Source organism: Oncorhynchus clarkii, chromosome 28, assembly GCF_045791955.1.
Source record: "Oncorhynchus clarkii lewisi isolate Uvic-CL-2024 chromosome 28, UVic_Ocla_1.0, whole genome shotgun sequence".
NCBI classification, from domain to species: domain Eukaryota; kingdom Metazoa; phylum Chordata; class Actinopteri; order Salmoniformes; family Salmonidae; genus Oncorhynchus; species Oncorhynchus clarkii.
This window is the reverse complement of record NC_092174.1, coordinates 23,636,431-23,658,489: the sequence shown is the minus strand read 5'-3', so window position 1 is coordinate 23,658,489 and position 22,059 is coordinate 23,636,431. Positions and strand designations below refer to the sequence as shown.

At 41.2% G+C, this 22,059-nt stretch overlaps 1 protein-coding gene across 4 annotated transcripts in view; it reads left to right on the top strand.

Moving 5' to 3' along the window:
• The first annotated feature begins 1,154 nt into the window (after positions 1-1,154).
• LOC139387049 (catenin delta-2-like) overlaps positions 1,155-22,059 on the top strand; it is a 130,069-nt gene continuing 109,164 nt past the window's right edge. For all 4 annotated transcript variants that reach the window (XM_071133029.1, XM_071133027.1, XM_071133026.1 and 1 more), the window contains exons 1-2: positions 1,155-1,279; positions 19,265-19,398. In XM_071133029.1, the coding sequence (XP_070989130.1) occupies positions 19,270-19,398 (129 nt within the window). In that variant the 5' untranslated portion in view covers positions 1,155-1,279; positions 19,265-19,269. The remainder of the gene's footprint in view (positions 1,280-19,264; positions 19,399-22,059) is intronic.

Genomic DNA, 22,059 nt, shown 5'->3' with positions numbered 1-22,059 from the left:
TATATCTTAAAATAGGTACCTTCAACAATACTGATGAACATCGTTTACTGTAAAATGTACTTTAGTATTTATGTGCACCTGTTTAGGGGTGTACACAAAATACTAAAACATGATATTGTGTTTCACAACGCTTTCCCTGCATCCTGTGTTTGAACTTTAATTTCCTTTTTATATGACCTTTTAGTATTTATTTTTGTTAGAAAAACAGGTGCAAAATATGTGCTCCTGGCTACTTTATGTGAATTGTGTTATAAACAGGCTCCCTCAGGGCCATTCACCTTGGAGGTGTGTGCAGAAGGAATAGCAAACCTCCACGTAATGCATATTTATGCATGTATTTCTTTCAACAGGGGTTAAATTATGAGTGGGTGGTAGGAATTTTTATCAACTTTCAAAACCTCTATCCACTCACCCTAACCCAAATACAAATATTTTTAACATTAGGCCTACTTATGTAGCTGTCTGACTCAGTGGTGTGCCCATTTGACAAAGAGGAAGTGGTGGCAACTGGCCCACATCTGTACAGTAGTCATATTGGTGCTCTATGCCTGGGGGACAGATGATGTCATCTAAACTAGGTTTAGTGAGACAATAGAGGGATGCCTAGGAGAGTGGAGAGGGAAATAGACCCTTGTTAGACTTTTTTTTTTTTTTAAGTGTAATCTTTGTCGATCACATCATATGCACAGTGGACACCTAAAGATCAATAGGTCTTATGGACTAAATGGATGAACACCTAATTTTAATTTCCATTGAAGCAGTAAGTAGCCTATATAACTATGATTGATATAGCTTACGTTGAGTTTAGTAAATTCAGCTCAAAGTAAGAACTAGTAAGAAGAGAAGAGTAGACCATGTTAGATCAGATTACACCTATTAACTGTATGGCTGTGTAGCCTAGACTAGTCTACAGATGCCGTGAAATGTGGGAGAGAAAGAGATGCTCATCCGTGCATCACCAGCAGGTGTCGCTGCCTATACTCGTACCTGAGCTGCACAATGTTGTTTGACAGCAAGGGGGATGTTACAGACGGGGGAGGATGGTAGAGAGCAAGCGCCGCTGCCTTCTTTGCTGCACACCGCAGCGAATTGGTCTCCCTACCCTGCCCGCACTTACAGAGGTCTCTCTTGACCATTCAGTGGATGCTGTCTTTTCGGCAAACACCATCGTCGAGCGTAATGTTTTCGGACCCTTCGTTAGGAATCTTTTACATGGTTTGAATTTTGGGTACCAATCGAGGGGAGTCGAGAAGAACGCGGTTCTCCGGCATATTTTACAGTAAGCGCAATGTCATTCCAGTTGCTTTTCCAGCTGTCATACACTCCATGCACAGCGCACAATTACAAAACAGCATGCATTTGACACTCGTCTCGGAAGGGAGGAAAAATCGCTGGTTCTGGCTTGCCTTTGTATTCATTTTTTTTTCCTTTTGTTATTCTGACAGATGTTTTTTCCAGCACACGAAAGTGTCATATTTTTTGTTTTATTGTGGGCTATATGTAGGGTGTTGCATTGATTATTGACTGAAAATGGCGTGGATGCAAAACAAGAAGAAACTATTACTTTATGATTGACCTACATTTCAACTATATATTTATAAGAATATACTGGTCGACAGCAGATCGCAGATGACCGTCATTCTTTTGTTTGTAATGCAATGCTGTAAAAAAAAAAAAAAAAAAGGTGCAATGGTGAGATTAATGTCTCGTTTTCATAGCTGATGATGACCCCCTATGAATAAGCATCTTATTCTAGGTTTCCATGACTATGCATGGTTATGTCTTGTATGACTAACAGGTCTTTCATCACCAAAAGGTAGCCTATCTTCATCATTTTTATGTATCTGAAAAGGATGCATTACCTCAGTTAGATCAACTCCATATAAAAATGCCCTCATTTTTTATTTGCATGTGATGCTCGGCGTTTGATCGTGTATGGACTGCAATGCCTGGTATGCATGTTGCAAGAACAGTCATGTTTTTCCTATGCATGTTCATCGTTTGGGTTACTTTCTGTAAAAAGTAGGCTACATATATATAGAATTGTTTCCATTTATTTGGGGCCAAAATTGAGCCCATGGTTTGTAGCTACGTAATAAAAAGCTGTCAAACACTTGTTTTGCTCTATCAAGAATAATAACACTGGTGATTTTAAGTTGAAGCTATAAGCCATGTTGAAACCATACACATCATTGAATGAATGAATTTATTGATAAATGGTAGTCCAGGCCTATAGGTAAGGCTAGACATTTATATAATTCAAGATTCTGCAGACTTGTTTGTGTGTAAATGGAGAAAAAACTCAAATTTTATGGACAAATCATATTCAAATCAGAAGTCCCTGATAGAAACAATTTATCTTCAATAGGACACATCCTTTCTCGTGTCAGACAATTATGATGCTTGTTTCCCTAGGGCCAACAAAAGGGACTATTGGCTCTCACTGGGTCATCAACGTCAATGATACAGTGTATATGTATCCCAGAAACCTTGGCCTATTCCATGACTTACCAATGGGTTCTTTATATAGGCCTACTAGAGATGGCTCAATTATGGACAGGATGATTTGATACATGATCTTACTGGTTCAGGGATTGAGAAAAATGGGGGCTAAAGTCCGAAGAGCTGCCATCCAATTGCCTCGCCTTCATTTGACTTATGATTTTGAGGGGCTGGCTAGATGAATGATCGCAGAGGCTGTAGATAGGCAAGTCAGTGCGGAGAGGCTAGACCATTCATTGGCTGTAGGCTACTCAATGAGTATAACTCTGGTATCATTATATATGGTGTACTGTAGAGACACTATAGTGTAGGCTAATACATAGCCTACTAGACATCCCTCTGCACTTCTGAAATGTAGGCTCACAGATATCTGAAATGTAGGCTCACAGATATCTGAAATGTAGGCTCACAGATATCTGAAATGTAGGCTCACAGATATCTGAAATGCCACAACTATTCCCAGCCTATTTGTTTTATTCAATTCTGTTTTTTTTATTTTTATTTTTTTACAGTGGTTAGAGACATAAGCCACAAGAGTAGGGGTTGTGGTTAGTCTCTAGACAGACGGGTTGCCTCCCACAATGTACTGATGTTCCCTAAGTCCGGGATTCCTGAGACAAGGTTGTGGTGGTAGTATGGTACGTTTTCTGTTCTCTCCTGGGCTTGTTCCCATTTATTGGTGGTCAAACAGAATATTTCTGCTATCCTCGATACAAGGAAGACATTCAGAGATAGGGTTTTAAAGTGGTGTCACCCGATTTGTTATCAATTTGAATCATCCTTTGTTTGACCTGATGAGCTTGTATGATAAGCTTTTTTTCATCAAGGGAATTGTGTTAAATTTGTTGTCGTCTGAGTGCAGGTGGCTATATTCCAATCATCCAAGCGGCAGATTGATATCATGGTCTGTCTAAGCCCCAGCCCAACTCCCAGTCCCCAACCCCAGCCTCAGAGCCCTGTGTTGATGGAAGATAATGGACATAGGCCTAGGTCATCAATCCCATGATTGGCTGTAGTAGTAAAAATCTGACGTTTCAGACTAGCAGAGTGCCGTTATTATCATTAATTATTAAAGTGCTGCATGTGCACGGAATCTACCACATTAGGATTGGTTTAAAAAAAGAGAGTTAGTAACCAGTATGTGTTCATGATATCATCTGTGTTACTGCTGATTAGTGGTAGGGCTGGCTGGGTCTATCTGTGAAGGATCATTTAAACTCCAAAGGAAATCTTGCACTGACTAGATGAGTTTTCTCAATCACCATGTGTCATGCACAACAGTTTGTCACGTTATGAGAGACAGTGACATTGTCTATCAAACGAATAAGTCAGTATTTTGGTCTGCAGTGTTCTCAGTTTAAGTGGCGGGCTTGGATGTATGTCACAGATTGTTAATAAGAGATTGTGACACACAGCTTTTTCTGTAAGTACCGGAGTAGCGGAACCCGGCCCTGGAGGGGAGGGGCCCACAAGCTCGTCATCGCACACCTATGTCTAAATATTATAATAATATTTTTTATAAATCATTTTGACAGTAACCCTCCTTTTTAATTTTCACATATAGCAAGTGAAGTGTTTATGTTGTCCATTCTACATGGTAGTAGGTTAGACAGAGAGAATATAGTTGTCATGTATCTAATTAGACAATTTCTCAGCGGCGCCAGTGCCAGCCCTCCTTGGCCTCCTCATCTAATTAACTATCAAGTTTAAAAAAAGTTAGGTTCATCAAGTCGGACTTGGATGGAGACTGAGTGCGTTGTTCAAGATGGATAAACAAATGGAAAGACCAAGTGGTGCACACAAACGCTGCATTTAAGCTTTGTCTGATCAAGCTTGTGCAAAATTACAGAAGATAACCACATCCGCTACCACCTCGTCTTCGAATGACGCAACACTATGGCAGGTGGAAGCTAGTAGGCTTATTTATGCAGCAGCTAGCACTAGCAGTCCCGACAGAGACCTCACTGCCTGGGCCCGGTAATGACAGTGGCCTTGCTCTTTCTCCTCTAGTGACAGTTCCTCTAGTCAGAGTGCCAGCCCTCCTTCTCTACCAGAAAACCAAGATGATGACTGCCAGAGATCCAGTGGCAAATGTTTCCCACTTGAATTATTGAACAAGTAAATGCATTATTGCTGCCAGCCAGCATTCTAAATAGAAACAATATATGTTTTTTTTAAGGAGAGGGGGAGGCAAATTCCGACTTTGTGGGGGTCAAGAGAAACTGCGCTACACCAGTGTCTGTAAACCCAGTGGGCATATTGTAGGTCATGCCTCAAAGCCACGCTGTATTGCTTTTTTTTTTATTTCATAGTTTTGATGTCTTCACTATTATTCTACAATGTAGAAAATAGTACAAATAAAGAAAAAACGTTGTCCTAACTTGACTGGTACTGTATGTAAGGTCACTGTGGGGACGACATCGTCGATGCACTTATTAATGAAGCCGGTGACTGATGCAGTAAACTCCTCAATGTTATTGGTTGAATCCCAGAACATATTCCAGTCTGCTAGCGAAACAGTCCTGTAGGGTAGCATCCGCTTTATCATACCACTTCCGTATTGAACGCGTCACTGGCACTTCCTGTTAGAGTTTTTGCTTTTAAGCAGGATGAACATGACCTCATTAGAAACGCAGACTATAGCTCTTATAATTAGTGGAGTAGAGTGGACGCAGAAACATGCTGTGTTCAGATACCATTTTCACTTCTGACTATAAAATCCACTGACACATGAAATATGACAGCAGTGATCATGCGCTCATTTGTTTTTGTATATGGACCACACCAAAAACACGGTATGTTTTTATCATACGTTTTTCATTTATGAAGTTTAAAAAACATCAGGCGAATACCCAACTAACTGCATCTTCCATTACCACCATTAGGACTATGAGGACTAGCTATCAGAGTTTGACAGATAATCGGCATGGACGATAAATTAGGGACGATTTCAAGTTTTCATAACAATCGGTAATCAGCATTTTTGGACGCCAATTACATTGCAATCCACGAGGAGGCGGCGTGGCAGGCTGACAACCTGTTACGCGAGTGCAGCATCAAAATGACCTTGTGGCTGCAAGGAGCCAAGGTTAGTTGCTAGCTAGCATTAAACTGATCTTATAGAAAACAATCTTAATATAATCACTAGTTAACTACACATGGTTGATACAATTACTAGTTTACTAGCTTGTCCTGCGTTGTATATAATCAATGCGGTGCTGTTAATTTATCATCGAATCACAGCCTACTTCAACTTCGCCAAACGCGTGATGATTTAACAAAAGCGCATTCACGAAATAAGCACAATCGTTGCAGCAATATACGTAACCATAAACATCAATGCCTTTCATAAAATCAATACACAAGTATATATTTTTTTAAACCTGCATATTTAGTTCAAAGAAATTAATGTTAGCAGGCAATATTAACAAGGGAAATAGTGTCACTTCTCTTGCGTTCAGTGCAAGCAGAGTCAGGGTATATGCAGCAGTTTGGGCCGCCTGGCTCGTTGCTAACTGTGTGAAGACCATTTCTTCCCTAAGAAAAACCATAATTCATTTGCCAGAATTTTACATAATTATGACATAACATTGAAGGTTGTGCAATGTAACAGCAATATTTAGACTTAGGGATGCCACCCGTTAGATAAAATACGGAACGGTTCCATATTTCACTGAAAGAATAAACGTTTTGTTTTCGAAAAGATAGTTTCCGGATTTGACCATAATAATGACTTAAGCTCATATTTCTGTGTGTTTATTATATTATAATTAAGTCTATGATTTGATATTTGATAGAGCAGTCTGACTGAGCGGTGGTAGGCAGCAGCGGGCTCGTAAGCATTCATTCAAACAGCACTTTCCTGCATTTGCCAGCAGCTTTTAGCAATGCTTGAAGCTGTTTATGACTTCAAGCCTATCTACTCCCGAGATTAGGTTGGCAATACTATAGTGCCTATAAGAACATCCAATAGTCAATGGTATATGAAATACAAATGGTATAGAGAGAAATAGTCCTATAATTCCTATAATAACTACAACCTTAAACTTCTTAAATGGGAATATTGAAGACTCATGTTAAAAGGAACCACCAACTTTCAAATGTTCTGAGCAAGGAACTTAAACGTCAGCTTTTTTACATGGCACATATTGCACTCTTACTTTCTTCTCCAACACTTTTTTTTTGCATTTTTGAACCTTTATTTAACTAGGCAAGTCAGTTGAGAACAAATTCTTATTTTCAATGACAGCCTTGGAACAGTGGGATAACTGCCTGTTCAGGGGATCAGGGATTTGAACTTGCAACCTTTCGGTTACTAGTCCAACACTCTAACCACTAGGCTACCCTGCCGCCTAATTGATTTTATTGATGTATTATATTAAGTGTTCATTAAGTGTATTATATTCATTGTTCATTGCTCATTCAGTATTGTTGTAATTGTCATTATTACAAATATATATATAAAAATTGGCCGATTAATCGGCATTAGCTTTTTTTAATCGGTATCGGTATCGGCGTTGAAAAATCATAATCGGTCGACCTCTACTATCTATTGTTATTGCATACATAGTAGCTGTATGCTACTTTTCCCTCTAGTTGTTTGGAAGGAAGCATTACTTTTTCATGTGTGATCTGTCTGATGTGATTTCCCTTGCTTTATACTGAACTCCATCCATATTTCATGTCATCAACACTTCTTTTGTTGTTTATGATGAAAATCCAGTATATGGAACATACATATTCTTATCATGCTTGTATGATATCCTATGTATAAGCGAGAACAGTACCATAGTGTAGTTTTATGCTTTGATGCTACCACAGAGAATTTTCTAATGACGTCATGTCTGCTTGGGACCTTCAAAGTAAATCGGATTTATTATGGATGTAGCCACTGCTTGGTTATAAATTCTATTTTTTTGCAATTTCATTCTACATCTGTAGTATTTCCACGGTAACGAAATTGCACTTTTAACAATTTACACTGAACATTTTACAAAAATACATTTACTGGAAGAACTGCGGATTTATTAAGAGAATGTTGGTAAAATCTCCTTCAGTTTTTTGTGTCTTACTTTTCAAGTCTCTGTTGAATATCTGCTCTGAATTAAGATTCAATGATGGGGATCGAATGGGGTGTCAGCTATGACATGACACATTAACTTAGAAAAAAATCTCTTTTGGTTATTAAACTACAGTAAGTGAAGTGGATTTACACCCGCTAACAGAATTTCGGATCTGTACTACACAGAAATGCATAATTATGGATATGAATATCATTCAATTCATGGTGATGTATCCTAAATACGTACACAAAGGTGTATATAAATATGCAATATCCTCCTTTGAATATTTGGGTATTATTCTACACACTGGAAATTATTTTAGTGAGCTCTGCCCCCAAACAAGACCAAATTTGGTTGGTCTGGCCGGACCAAATCTGAACCAATCATAGACGCCTATGTTTCACAAGCTTTGACATCTAAGTACAGCACTGTAGAAGTAAAGTAGAGTACAGAAGAGTAGAGCACAGAACCGTGTAGTTCAGTACAGTATAGTTCAGTACATTTTTTAAAATTGTTACACACCAAATAGCTGCAGTGAAATGTGTTGTTTTACAGTGTCAGCCATAGTAGTACGGTGTCCCTGGAGCAAATTAGGGTGAAGTGCCTTGCTCAAGGGCACATCAGCAGATTTTTCACCATGTCAGCTTGGGTATTCCACATTTTTAGGATGGAAATTGTTGAAAAATGTATATATTCCTTCATTTCTAAAAATTATACTCTTCGCTTTCATTTGACACCCAATTTCACATGTTCCTATGAACTTCACATGTTGGTGCTCATGGCTCCTTTTACATGGAAATGACTGAAATCTTAATGTATACCAATCTAGCCATAGGTTAGCGGCCTAACTGCAGGGGTCTCGAGTGTGAAGTCCCACTTGGAAGTTGTAATTGCCAAGCCATGTAACATCAATGGTAGGGTGTGGGTTTCACTCAGGCAGTGTACCTGTTTAGTCTTTACAGTGTGATCACAACCTTTCAAAACATTTGTGTGGTGAAGTCACTCAGCAACACTCTTGCTCACTCAGTAGATCTGTAGAAATCCATGATGTTGATTATATTTTTAGATCTTATTTAGAGCAACAGCAGTGTCCTAAAACAAGGCTGGACCTATTATTATAACGAAGACTCACTTGTAATGACAGCTCATTTTTATTTAAGAAATTTTTGCAATGGTGTATTTGGATCTAGATGTTCTCCAATCTCGACAAATACAGAGATCAAGGTCCATTTAGTTCAAGTTTTAAAGTCTATTTATCACATACATAGGATACAGCAGGTGTAAAACAGTATAGTACAGCCATGTGTATATATAAATTCAATTCTGTATCTCCATGCGGTTTAAATGAAGAATTTGATTAAACGAAGAATCACCTCCTTCCTGTAGGCCAAATTTAGACTGTTATACAAGAACACTGTCCATATCAGATTTTGCATATCGTTTGAGTCAGCCCCATATATTTATGAACGGCTGAGCCTGATGTCCTTTGTGGTAAGCTATCTCATGAACTGATATAATGTATCCAAATGAGCAGACACCAAAGCCAATTGATTCATGAATTGCCCTACGTGCCCGCTCCCATAGCCTACAATTCTGTATTTCTTTGTGACTATCTTGTACACTGGTAGACAAGAAAAGCCACATCCCTGATTGGCAGATGAGTGTCAACCCTGATTAGAAACACCTGCTACTCATCGGTTGATCCCTACAAATGCTTTTATGAATTAAAATAAATTTGTAGCTACACAATGAAGGATGTAAAGCCGAAACATCTGTGTACGCTGTCCCTGATGCAGTGAAGAAAAAAATAGAATAATGAAGTAAGCTTTATGCAACATCTTTTTAAGTACGGTCCATTACGCCTTTTTGTTTGTGAAACAGTACAATGAAATGCTTACTTGCAAGCTCTTTCCCAACAAGGCAGTATTCACTATTCAGTATCAAGGTGAGAGAAAATAAAGGAAATAATCTAAAGTAATACTATATATAGGTCAGAAAACACACAAGAAATATGAAAAAAACATGAGAATGCAAGCTAAATACAGGTCAGTGTCAGAACCATTATTGCAATGTGCAGGGGGTACTGGAGTTATTATGGTAGGTATGTACATGCAAACGGGTTAAAAAGTGACTGGTAGAAGAATACATAGTCATGGTAATAATAATCAATATAGCAGCAGCGTGTGTGCATCGTGATGAGTGTTTGTGTGAGTGTATGTGTGTGTGTGTGTGTGTGTGTGTGTGTGTGTGTGTGTGTGTGTGTGTGTGTGTGTGTGTGTGTGTGTGTGTGAGTGTGTGCGTGGTGTGCAAGAGTGTTAGTATAGGTGTGTGTGGGTAGAGACCTGTGAGTGAGCATAGAGTCCGTGCAGATAGTCTGTGGGAGAGGGTGGGCGGCTGTAATTTTGCTGTTTAGCAGTCTTATTGCTTGGGGAAAGAAGCTGTCTCTGAGCCTGTTGGTCCGAGACCCGATGTTCTGGTACCGCCTGCTGGAGGGTAGCAGAGAGAATAGTCTATGGCTAGGGTGACTGGTGTTTTTGGCAATATTTCAGGCTTTTCTCAGATACTGCCTAGTATGAATGTCCTAAATGGCTTGGAGATCGCCCACAGTGATGTGATGGCCATCCACACCACCGTCTGTAGAGCATTGCGGTCACCGGCAGTGCAGTGCAGTCGCCATACCAGGCGGTGATGCAACCAGCTCTCGATGGTGCATCTGTACAAGTTCTTGAGGATTTGAGGGCCCATGCCAAATCCCTTCAGTTTATGACATCCAGCTCACAACAGCACATCAACATTAGATTGTTGTGGTAAGGGTCTGTTTTACGCTACAAATGTGAAAAAGAACATTCAAAGGAATCATGTCAGTAACACAGAGCAGAGTGACTTTAGTGAGCAGAGCTGCATATCCATCAATAACAGGGTGGATTTTGAATGTGTCCCTGCTTCAAGGTCAGTTTATTTACTGTACAATGCAGTGCATGGCTGGAGTGTGTGTGGGGATGTGGCAGTGCTGTGGATACTGCAACAGGGAGGTTAGCAGCTTTGTGCTTACCTCACTCCTACCCACTCTGACTCAGCCCCGAGGTCTGGTCTTCTATTTCCTGCTGTCCTGTCATCAGCTGACCAGCAGGGGTCATCTCTGGCAACGTTCTCTCCAACACCATGTAGCCACAGCCATGTCACTGATCACCATATCTCAACATGCAGATAGATAGGCATGGTGTTGTCATGTCCTATAATAAAGAAGTTTATGCAAGAAGGTTGATATGGGTTACAATGCATATCCTTTTTAGTAAGAGATCCAACATCCAACCAATCTAATGAACGTTGATGGGGTATTCTTCTGTTATCGTGATTATATGCAGGGACTCTGCTGCCACCACAGTCTCATGTAAAGTCAACATTCAGCAGGGAAGCTGAGCCTTGGGCTAGAAGAAAACCAGGCCATGCAACTATTGTAGCTACTACTGGCTTCACATCCCCAACCTCACATTGGGTGATTAAGCCCTCAACGGCTTCAATTTCAACATAGCCAAGGGTTGGTTTGGTTCATTAATGCATGAACAGTCAGTGGTCGTGCTTGACCTGCTCTCTCTGTTGCAGAGTAGCAGAAGTAGTAGTAGTAGCAGCAGCTGCAGCAGCAGTAGTAGTAGTACAGTTGGTCAAGCAGTTAAAGCCGTGGAGCACTAGCTAACCCTCCAGCATCATCATCACTGGAGCACACAGTATTTACAGGAACTCAGTTTATGCATGACATTAGGTGTGAACCACCCATGAGCACACTCTGTCATAATGGGGCCCAGGTTCTTTCACAACACCTTGGATGCCTAAGTGATTGAGATGGAGTGAAGTTATTTTTGAGGACATACGTAAGCCATAAAAAAATATGAATGCTACAGTACAGTCCATAACAACGAATTGCTATTAGATTGTCATATCTATGCCTCTTAACTTATATTTTGTAATTGCTGCTGGTCTTGTCATGCAGCGCTCTCTTGAAACAGTCAAATGCTTACTTACAAGTCCTTAACCAAAAAATGCAGTTTTAAGAAAATCCCTAAAAAAGTATGAAATAAGGATAACAAATAATTAAAGAGCAGCAGTAAATAACAACAGCGGGGCTATATACAGAGGGTACCGGTACAGAGTCAATGTGTCAATGTGTGGGGGGTAATTGAAGTAATTATGTACATGTACAGTCGTGGCCAAAAGTTTGAGAATTACACAAATATTAATTGTCACAAAGTCTGCTTCCATTTTTGTCAGATGTTACTATGGAATACTGAAGTATAATTACAAACATTTCATAAGTGTCAAAGGCTTTTATTGACAATTACATGAAGTTGATGCAAAGAGTCAACATTTTCAATGTTGACCCTTCTTTTTCAAGACCTCTGCAATCTGCCCTGGCATGCTGTCAATTAACTTCTGGGCCACATCCTGACTGATGGCAGCCCATTCATGCATTATCAATGCTTGGAGTTTGTCAGAATTTGTGGGTTTTTGTTTTTCCACCTGCGTCTTGAGGATTGACCACCAAGTTCTCAATGGGATTGAGGTCTGGGGAGTTTCCTGGCCATGGACCCAAAATATCGATGTTTTGTTCCCCGAGCCACTTAGTTATCACTTTTGCCTTATGGCAAGGTGCTCCATCATAATGGAAAAGGCATTGTTCGTCACCAAACTGTTCCTGGATGATTGGGAGAAGTTGCTCTCGGAGGATGTGTTGGTAACATTCTAGATTCATGGCTGTGTTCTTAGGCAAAATTGTGAGTGAGCCCACTCCCTTGGCTGAGAAGCAACCCCACACATGAATGGTCTCAGGATGCTTTACTGTTGGCATGATACAGGACTGATGGTAGCACTCACCTTGTCTTCTCCGGACAAGCTTTTTTTCCGGATGCCCCAAACAATCGGAAAAGGGATTCATCAGAGAAAAGTCCTCAGCAGTCCAATCCCTGTACCTTTTGCAGAATATCTGTCTGTCTGTCCCTGATGTTTTTCCTGGAGAGAAAACCGTTGCCGTACCAGGCAGTGATGCAACCCATCAACATGCTCTCGTTGGTGCAGCTGTAAAACCTTTTGAGGACCTGAGGACCCATGTCAATTTTTTTCAGTCTCCTGAGGGTTTTGTCGTGCCCTCTTCACGACTGTCTTGGTGTGCTTGGACCATGTTAGTTTGTTAATGATGTGGACGCCAAGGAACTTGAAGCTCTCAACCTGCTCCACTGCAGCCCCGTCGATGAGAATGGGCATGTGCTCGGTCCTTCTTTTCCTGCAGTCCACAATCATCTCCTTTGTCTTGATCACGTTGAGGGAGAGGTTGTTGTCCTTGCACCACACGGTCAGGTCTCTGACCTCCTCCATATAGGCTGTCTCATCTGTGTCGGTGATCAGGCCTACCACTGTTGTGTCATCAGCTAAATGAATGATGGTGTTGGAGTCGTGCCTGGCCGTGCAGTCATGAGTGAACAGGGAGTACAGGATGGGACTGAGCACGCACCCCTGAGGGTCCTCTGTGTTGAGGATCAGCATGGCAGATGTGTTGTTACCTACCCTTACCACCTGGGGGGGCGGCCCGTCAGGAAGTCCAGGATCCAGTTGCAGAGGGAGGTGTTCAGTCCCAGGGTCCTTAGCTTAGTGATGACTTTTGAGGACACCATGGTGTTGAACGCTGAGCTGTAGTCAATGAATAGCATTCTCACATAGGTGTTCCTTTTGTCCAGGTGGAAAAGAGCAGTGTGGAGTGCAATAGAGATTGCATCATCTGAGGATCTGATGGTGCGGTATGCAAATTGGAGTGGGTTTCTGGGTTAATTGTGTTGATGTGAGCCATGACTAGCCTTTCAAAGCATTTCATTGCTACGGGTCGGTAGTCATTTAGGCACTTTACCTTAGTGTTCTTGGGCACAGGGACTATGGTGTTCTGCTTGAAACATGTTGGCATTACAGATACAGACAGGGAGAGATGTGAAGACACTTGCCAGTTGGTCAGCGCATGCACAGAGTACACGTCCTGGTAATCCATCTGGCCCAGCGGCCTTGTGAATGTTGACCTGTTTGAAGGTCTTACTCACATCGGCTGCGGCGAGCGTGATCAACAGTCGTCCGGAACAGCTGATGTCTCATGCATGTTTCAGTGTTACTTGCCTCGAAGCGAGCATGAAGTTATTTAGCTCTTCTGGTAGGCTTGTGTTACTGGGCAGCTCTCGGCTGTGTTTCCCTTTGTAGTCTGTAATAGTTTGCAAGCCCTGCCACATCCGACGAGCGTCGGAGCCGATGTGGTACAATTCGATCTTAGTCCTGTATTGACGCTTTGCCTGTTTGATGGTTTGTCTCCCTGCCGAAATCAAGATTAAATAATGATTAAGGTAGTAAATTGAAGAAACAGGTGTTTTAATTAATGTATGAAGAGATTGATTGAATTGTTTGGCAATGCCAGCTAGCTTTTCTATTATGTATGTGTTGTTCCATTTAAAAATCTGTTTGTTTAATGAAATTAGCCAGTCACTTAATTGAAGCAGACACTGGCATTCTATTTAGGGGAAAAAATGCACTCCAACCTAATCAGCACAGAGTTTGTAAGAGAACATGTTAATAATAATAATGCTTTATCACAGCAAGTCCCACATAATTACACTTTTTCATTGGTGAGAACATTATTCCAGGAGATTTTTAATTGCTTCAGCTTGTGCTAATGTCTTCTCTGGTCCGTTTACATTTGGGCTGTTGAGGTCTATGGTGTGTAGTCGATCAAACCTAACCTATCAACATGCAGACCGTGGAAGATCAAATCAAGTTTTATTGGTCACATACACGTGTTTAGCAGAAGCTATTGCGGGTGTAGCGAAATGCTTGTATTTCTAGCTCCAACAGTGCAGTAATATCGAACAAGTAATATCTAACAATTTCACAACAATACACACAAATCTAAGTAAAGGAATGAAATTAACAATATATAAATATATGGACGAGTAATGTCAGCGCGGCATAGACAAAGATACAGTAGAGTAGAATAGAATACAGTGTATATATATGATGAGTAATGCAAAATATGTAAACATGATTAAAATGACCTTTGTTCCATTTATTCAAGTGGCCAATGATTTCAAGTCTATGTATGTAGGCAGCAGCCTCTAACGTGCTAGTGATGGCAGTGTTTCAGTCTCTCGGTCGCAGCTTTGATGCACCTGTGCTGACCTCGCCTTCAAATCATATTTTATTGGTCACATACACATAGTTAGTAGATGTTAATGTGAGTGTAGTGAAATGTTTGTGCTTCTACTTCCGACCGACAATTTCACAACAACTACCTTATACACACAAGTGTAAAGGAATGAATAAGAATATGTACATATAAATATATGGATGAGCAATAGCCATGTGGCACAGGCAATATGCAGTAAATGGTATAGAGTACAGTATATACATATGAGATGAGTAATGTAGGGTATGTAAATATTATATAAAGTGACATTGTTTAAGTGACTGGTGATACATTTATTACATCCAATTTTTTATTATTAAAGTGGCTTGAGATTTGAGTCAGTATGTTTGCAACAGCCACTCTGTTAGTGATGGCTGTTTAACAGTCTGATGACCTTGAGATCAAAGCTGTTTTTTAGTCTCGGTTCCAGCTTTGATGCACCTGTACTGACCTCACCTTCTGGATGATAACGGAGTGAACAGGCAGTGGCTCAGGTGGTTGTTGTCCTTGATGATCTTTTTGGCCTTCCTGTGACATCGGGTGGTGTAGGTGTCCTGGAGGGCAGGTAGTTGGCCCCCGGTGATTCGTTGTACTGACCTCACTACCCTATGGAGAGCCTTACGGTTGTGGCGGAGCAGTTGCCTTACCAGGCGGTGATACAGCCCGACAGGATGTTCTTGATTGTGCATCTGTAAAAGTTTGTGAGTGTTTTCGGTGACAAGCCACATTTCTTCAGCCTCCTAAGGTTGAAGAGGCGCTATTGCACCTTCTTCACCATGCTGTCTGTGTGGTTGGACCATTTCAGTTTGTCCGTGGTGTACGCTGAGGAACTTAAAACTTTCCACCTTCTCCACTACTGTCCCGTCGATGTGGATAGGGCGGTGCTCCCTCTGCTCTTTCCTGAAGTCCACGATCATCTCCTTTGTTTTGTTGACGTTGAGTGAGAGGTTATTTTCCTGGCACCACACTCCCAGAGCCCTCACCTCCTCCCTGTAGTTTGTCTCATCATTGTTGGCAATCAAGCTTACTACTGTTGTGTTGTCTGCAAACTTGATGATTGAGTTGGAGGTGTGCTTGGCCACGCAGTCATGGGTGAACAGGGATTACAGGAGTGGGCTGTTCACGCACCCTTGTGGGGCCCCAGTGTTGAGGATCAGTGAAGTGGAGGGGTTGTTTCCTACCTTCACCACCTGGGGGCGACCCGTCAGAAAGTCCAGGACCCAGTTGCACAGGGCGGGGTTCAGACCCAGGGCCTTAATGATGAGCTTGATGATGACAGAGGTGAGTGCTATGGGGCGATAGTCATATTGTTCAGTTACCTTTGCTTTCTTGGGTACAGGAACAATGGTGGCCGTCTTGAAGCATGTGGGGACAGCAGACTGGGATAGGGAGAGATTGAATATGTCAGTAAACACACCAGCCAGCTGGTCTGCGCATGCTCCATTGACGTGGCTAGGGATGAGGTCTTTGCCGGCAGCATTGCGAGGGTTAACCATGCCATCTATCCACGGTTTCTGGTTAGGGTAGGTTTTAATAATCACAGTGGGTGCGACATCTCCTATACACTTTCTGATGAACTCAGTCACCGTTTCAGTGTATTCATCTAAATTATTTTCGCAAGTTATCCGGAACATATCCCAGTCCAAGGGTGGATTCCGATTGGTCAGACTATCTGTACACCCCCCCTCTACTTTGTCACAACCCAACTGATTGGTTCAAACACATTATTAAGAAGGAAAGAAATTCCACAAATTACCTTTTTAAGAAGGCACACCTGTTAATTGAAATGCATTTCAGGTGACTACCTCATGAAGCTGGTTGAGAGAATGCCAAGAGTGTGCAAAGCTGTCATCAAGGCAAAGGGTTGCTATTTGAAGAATCTCAAATATTAAATATATTTAGCTAGAAACACAAGCATTTCGCTACACGTCAATGTGACCAATATAATTTGATTTGAAATATCGCAACAAACTCTGAACCAACTATATTAATTTGGGGACAGGTCGAAAAGCATTAAACATTTATGGCAATTTAGCTAGCTAGTTTGCTGTTGCTAGGGATAGAAACATTGGGTTGTTATTTTACCTGAAATGCACAAGGTCCTCTACTCCGAGAATTAATCCACAGATAAAAGGGTAAACTGAGTTTGTTTCTTGTAATCTCTCCTCCTTCGGGCTTCTTCTACCTCTTTGGACTTTATATGGCAGTTGACAACCAACTTTAAGGTGCATTACCACCACCAACTGGACTGGAGTGTGAACCTCAGTTTATTTTTCAATCACGTGGGTATATGCTCCTGAAAACCAATGAAGATATGGCAGAGGCGGGACTTGCAACGCGTCAAGCGTCACAAATATTTTAGCGCCTGGCTACGCAGACGCTCGTTGATGTGCGTGAGAAGTATGGGAGCAATGATTGAATGACATGTACTGTATGTGTACATTTATTTTGCAACGCTCGCACACATGAGCGGTGTGGTCTGCATGTTAGCTGTCCATTATTGACCTTTTTTTTTTTTTTACTTAAATGGGCCTCCTTTGACATCTTGACAGGAGCCTGTGTCTAGACAGATCCATGGATGACTACCAATGCAAAATAAATTGTGCAGTAAGTTTTAATGAGACAGCAGGGGACACTTTTTCAAATACACAAATACACTCCATAAGCATAAATCCTTTGTGATCATGTTCAGAGTTTAAGCTTGGATTTTACAGTCTGAAGCAGTGGGAATTGGAATTAATCTTTGTTTGCTTTGAATGAACAGAGATACAGTACATTGTAAAATGTTCCTTTGACTGACAACTTTGGAACTTACGATCAATACTGCTTTACTTTGTGCAGAAAGAAGTCTGACAAGAAATGGAATGAGTTGGACAACAGTATTGTGATGACTATACATTATATACAGATATGCTGATGCCTTTTTCAAAGCATTGTTTCTCTTCGACTGATAAGAGTATAAAGCAATTAGGTTTATTCTTGATGTTTCATCACAGATTGTATCAACCAGAGGCAGATTCATATTTTAAGATTACTTCTACATCAAAATATGGCCCTAATTCATCTGTACCCTCACTTCCTGTCTATATGTACAGACACAGATGTTGCTGGGCTGCTACTGGTGAAGCTGTGTTGTACAGGTCAATTCTTAGGAACTGGTCACAGACTGGAAGTTCAACCTAGAATGGACTGCAGCATCTTAATTTAAGGGCTTTTTGATACTAACAGTGGTTAGTTGACATATTGACTTAATAGTAATAATAAAGTATAATCAATTTTAATACTTCCTTACAACCCATTCTGTCTGCACAGATGGCAAAATAGAGCATCTGGTTGGGATATGGAAAATGTTTCATTTTGTTTTCACTATTTACAAAAATAACTCAATTTGGATAATCCTATTGTAATTCAAAAAATTCCTTGCTATGAAAGTCATAGTGTAGCACTAAATGCTAGTATGTAACTGAAGCAGAGCGTCATGCTAATGAAAGATGAGGATGACATTAGATGTGGTGACCCTGGAGGGAGGAAACAGTGGCAAGAGAAGACATTCCTCAGATAAGTGGCCAGTGTTAGAACTCATAAACTGGAGAAGATAAGAGGAAGCACTGAACTAGGTCGATCTCGAGAGTGAGTGAGTGGGAGAGAGAGAGAGAGACTAAAATGGATGACAAGGGAAGGATGTTGGTCTGCCATGTTAGCAGTGTCCATGGCTTGTTGCCTGGCAGCATCCCAGAATAGTCTAGATCCAGTCTGCTTCCAGGCTACGCTCGACTTCCCCTTACCTTCAACCCGACTGACTGGGGGATCTAGTGACGGCCATACACGCACAGAGACTTGGATGGGAAGGATCAATTTTGACAAGCTTTCATCAGCTTTTAGAAGCTGCCATCTGTGTTGCTGTCATGGCCATTATTTGATCTCTCACTACATTAGGATTATCTGGAGATTTAGGTCCTTTCTGCTCGAGGTGACGGTAGAGTCATTGTTACACACACACACAATCCACGCCACGCCACACGCACACACACACACACACACACACACACACACACGCACAGATGCACACAGAGGAATCATTAGTACATGCTCTTGCCCAGATGATTACTGAGCAGATTATGATATGACTGATATAGTTTACAAGTCTTAGCTATGTTCACAATCTGATTGAACCAGATTAATCTCTTTGTATCCAGATTTTCTACCGAGGCGAAGTACCCACTTACAGAAAGTAAGGGTTAGGAATTGTGAGCGGTATGAGAGAAACTACAATATACAGTCATATATTTTGCTGAGGATCTCTCCCCCAATGGCAATCTATCACATCATGTTGTGATTTGTGAAGAACCAACATGAGAAAAGTCAAACAGACTTCAAACTGTTTCATGAAAGTTAAGTGATTAATATCATAACTGAACAATTTCTGCATTTTATGCTATAGTGGAGAATGTCCCATGTTAATGCTGACCTAACATTATCCTTTGCCTTTCAGGAGTTATGCCAGTTCCAGAACCAGCCTATGACTCTGAGAACCCCACCATGCTGAGCCCAGTTCTAAATGCCTCTAATGGAGATGTCTCCAAGACGGAGACAACGTCAGCTATACTGGCCTCTGTCAAGGAACAGGTAAGGCCTTCCAGTTTTACTCTGTAACATACAGGGGTGACTTTCAGAGTAAGAGCAAGGCCCCCCATGCAAAACACGTCATAATGAGAGGAACATTTGAGCTTTTGCATGATTTTAGGTATCAGGAGATTGAAAGCAATATATTGTGAAAACGTTAATGACATTTGAACGCACAATTTTGTGTGACTGTATAAAAAATGGACTAATGAATAATATACATTCAAGTAAAATTCCCCTTTAACTGATGGCAACTTAATATGAAGTATATTTTTGGTTTGGTTGATGCAGCCTTTAACAGGCAAATCCTCCACTTTTCAACCTCATTTTCATTATCTCCAGCATCATACCAGTTTTTATATCATGTGAAAAATGAGCACTTCCATGACCTGTCGTTAAAACGATATGAAGAAAGGTCCTAAAAAATGCTTCTCTGTAACATCACAGGGTAGGATTAAAGTATGAAAAACAGTGATTTTAAAGATTCTGCAACAAGAGTATTTGCTTGCTCCTCTCGCCACCCTAAATATCATAGTGATGAAAATCACTGTTGTTAAAATGTTTTAACTCTTTATGATGTCATCCGGAATAACTTTTTAACTATACATATTTTTTCGACAAAATTGGTATTGTATTGTGCTGGAGATAATGACATTTAGGTTGAAAAGTGGTGGAATTGCTACTGCCAGTCAGATTACCTTTTTCATCATCAGATCCTCTTCAGTGCCTGAAATCCATCCTTTTTAGCCCTTCTGTGTTGCTCTCTGAGGACGAAGTAAACGTGTCAGTGTTCTGCAGGGTACAGTGAGGTATAGAGACATAAGTAATTGGTGCCATTTGTATTCTGTGAGTGTGTGGTGCAGAGGACAGTAAACATTGACTCTGATTAGTGGATGAGACTATAGGGAGACTAGACTTTGTGTAGGCCCGTTTTAATATTATGCTATTCCTTTGAAATGTAGCTATCTTCGTGGCCAACGTAAGACATTTAAGCATGTTAACCCTCACAAGGCTGCATCCCTAGCCGCATCCTCAGAGCATGTGCAGACCAGCTGGCTGGAGTGTTTACAGACATATTCAATCTCTCCCTATCCCAGTCTGCTGTCCCCACCATTGTTCCTGTACCCAAGAGAGCAAAAGTAACTGAACTAAATGACTATCACCCTGTAGCACTCACTTCTGTCATCATGAAGAACTTTGAGAGGCTAGTTAACTTTGAGAGGCTAGTCATATCATCTCCACAGACGATGCAATCGGCCATTGCACTGAGCACAAGAAGAATACCAATGTCAGAATGCTGATCATTGACTATAGCTCAGCCTTTAACACCATAGTACCCTCCAAGCTCATCATTAAGCTCAGGGCCCTGGATCTGAACCCCTCCATGTGCAACTAGGTCCTGGACTTCCTCACGGGCCGCCCCCAGGTGGTGAAGGTAGGAAACAACACCTCTACTTCGCTGGTCCTCAACACAGGGGCCCCACAAAGGTGCAAAGGTGCTCAGCCCCTCCTGTACTCCCTGTTCACCCATGACTGTGTGGCCAAGCACACCTCCAACAGTAGTAGGCCTGATTACCAACAATGACGAGACAGCCTACAAGGAGAAGGTGAGGGCCCTGGCGGACTGGTGCCAGGAAAATAACCTATCCCTCAACGTCAACAATATTAAGGACCTGATCGTGGACTTAAGGAAACAGCAGAGGGAGCACGCCCCTATCCACATCGACGAGACCACAGTAGAGAAGGTGGAAAGCTTAAAGTTCCTCTGTGTACACATCACTGATGATCTGAATTGTCCACCCACACAGACAGTGTGGTGAAGTCTTCAACCTCAGAAGGCTGAAGAAATTTGGCTTGGCCTCTAAGACCCTCAGAAACGTTTACAGATGCACAATTGAGAGCACCCTGTCGGACTGTATCATCGCCCGCAACCGCAGGGCTCTTGAGCCATGGCCTGTTCACCCTGCTATCATCCAGAAGGTGAGGTCAATACAGGTGCATCAAAGCTGGGATCGAGAGACTGAAAAACAGCTTCTATCTCAAGGCCATCAGAATGTTAAATAGCCATCACTAGCCAGCTACCACCCGGCTACTCAACCCTGCACCTTAGAGGCTGCTGACCTATATACATAAACATGGAATCACTGGACACTTTAATAATGGAACACTGGTCACTTTAATAATGTTTACATACTGCTTTACTCATCTCATATGTATATAGTGTATTCTATTCTACTGTATTTTAGTCAATGCCACTCCTATATTGCTCGTCTTTATTCCATTATATCATTTTTAGATTTGTGTGTATTGTTGTGAATTGTTAGATACTACTGCACTGTTGGAGCTAGGAACACAAGCATTTCACTAACCTCGCATTAACAGCTACACATTTTTAAAAATTCTGCACATTGTCAGTGTATACATGCTTGCGGTGTAAAACTATGATCAGTTGTATAAGAGTTTGTGCTCAATATAATATATGGAAGTATCCTACTGATATTCCTTACCAGCAATAAGATATAGCCTATTTATGTTTATCACATGCAGCCATTTTAGAGTAGAACCAAGACCATGTTTGTAGATGGGAAATGAACCATGACAATCCCCTGCATCATGACAGTGGTTACAATGACACTCCTCCTGCTTTTAAGAAAAAGGTAGAAA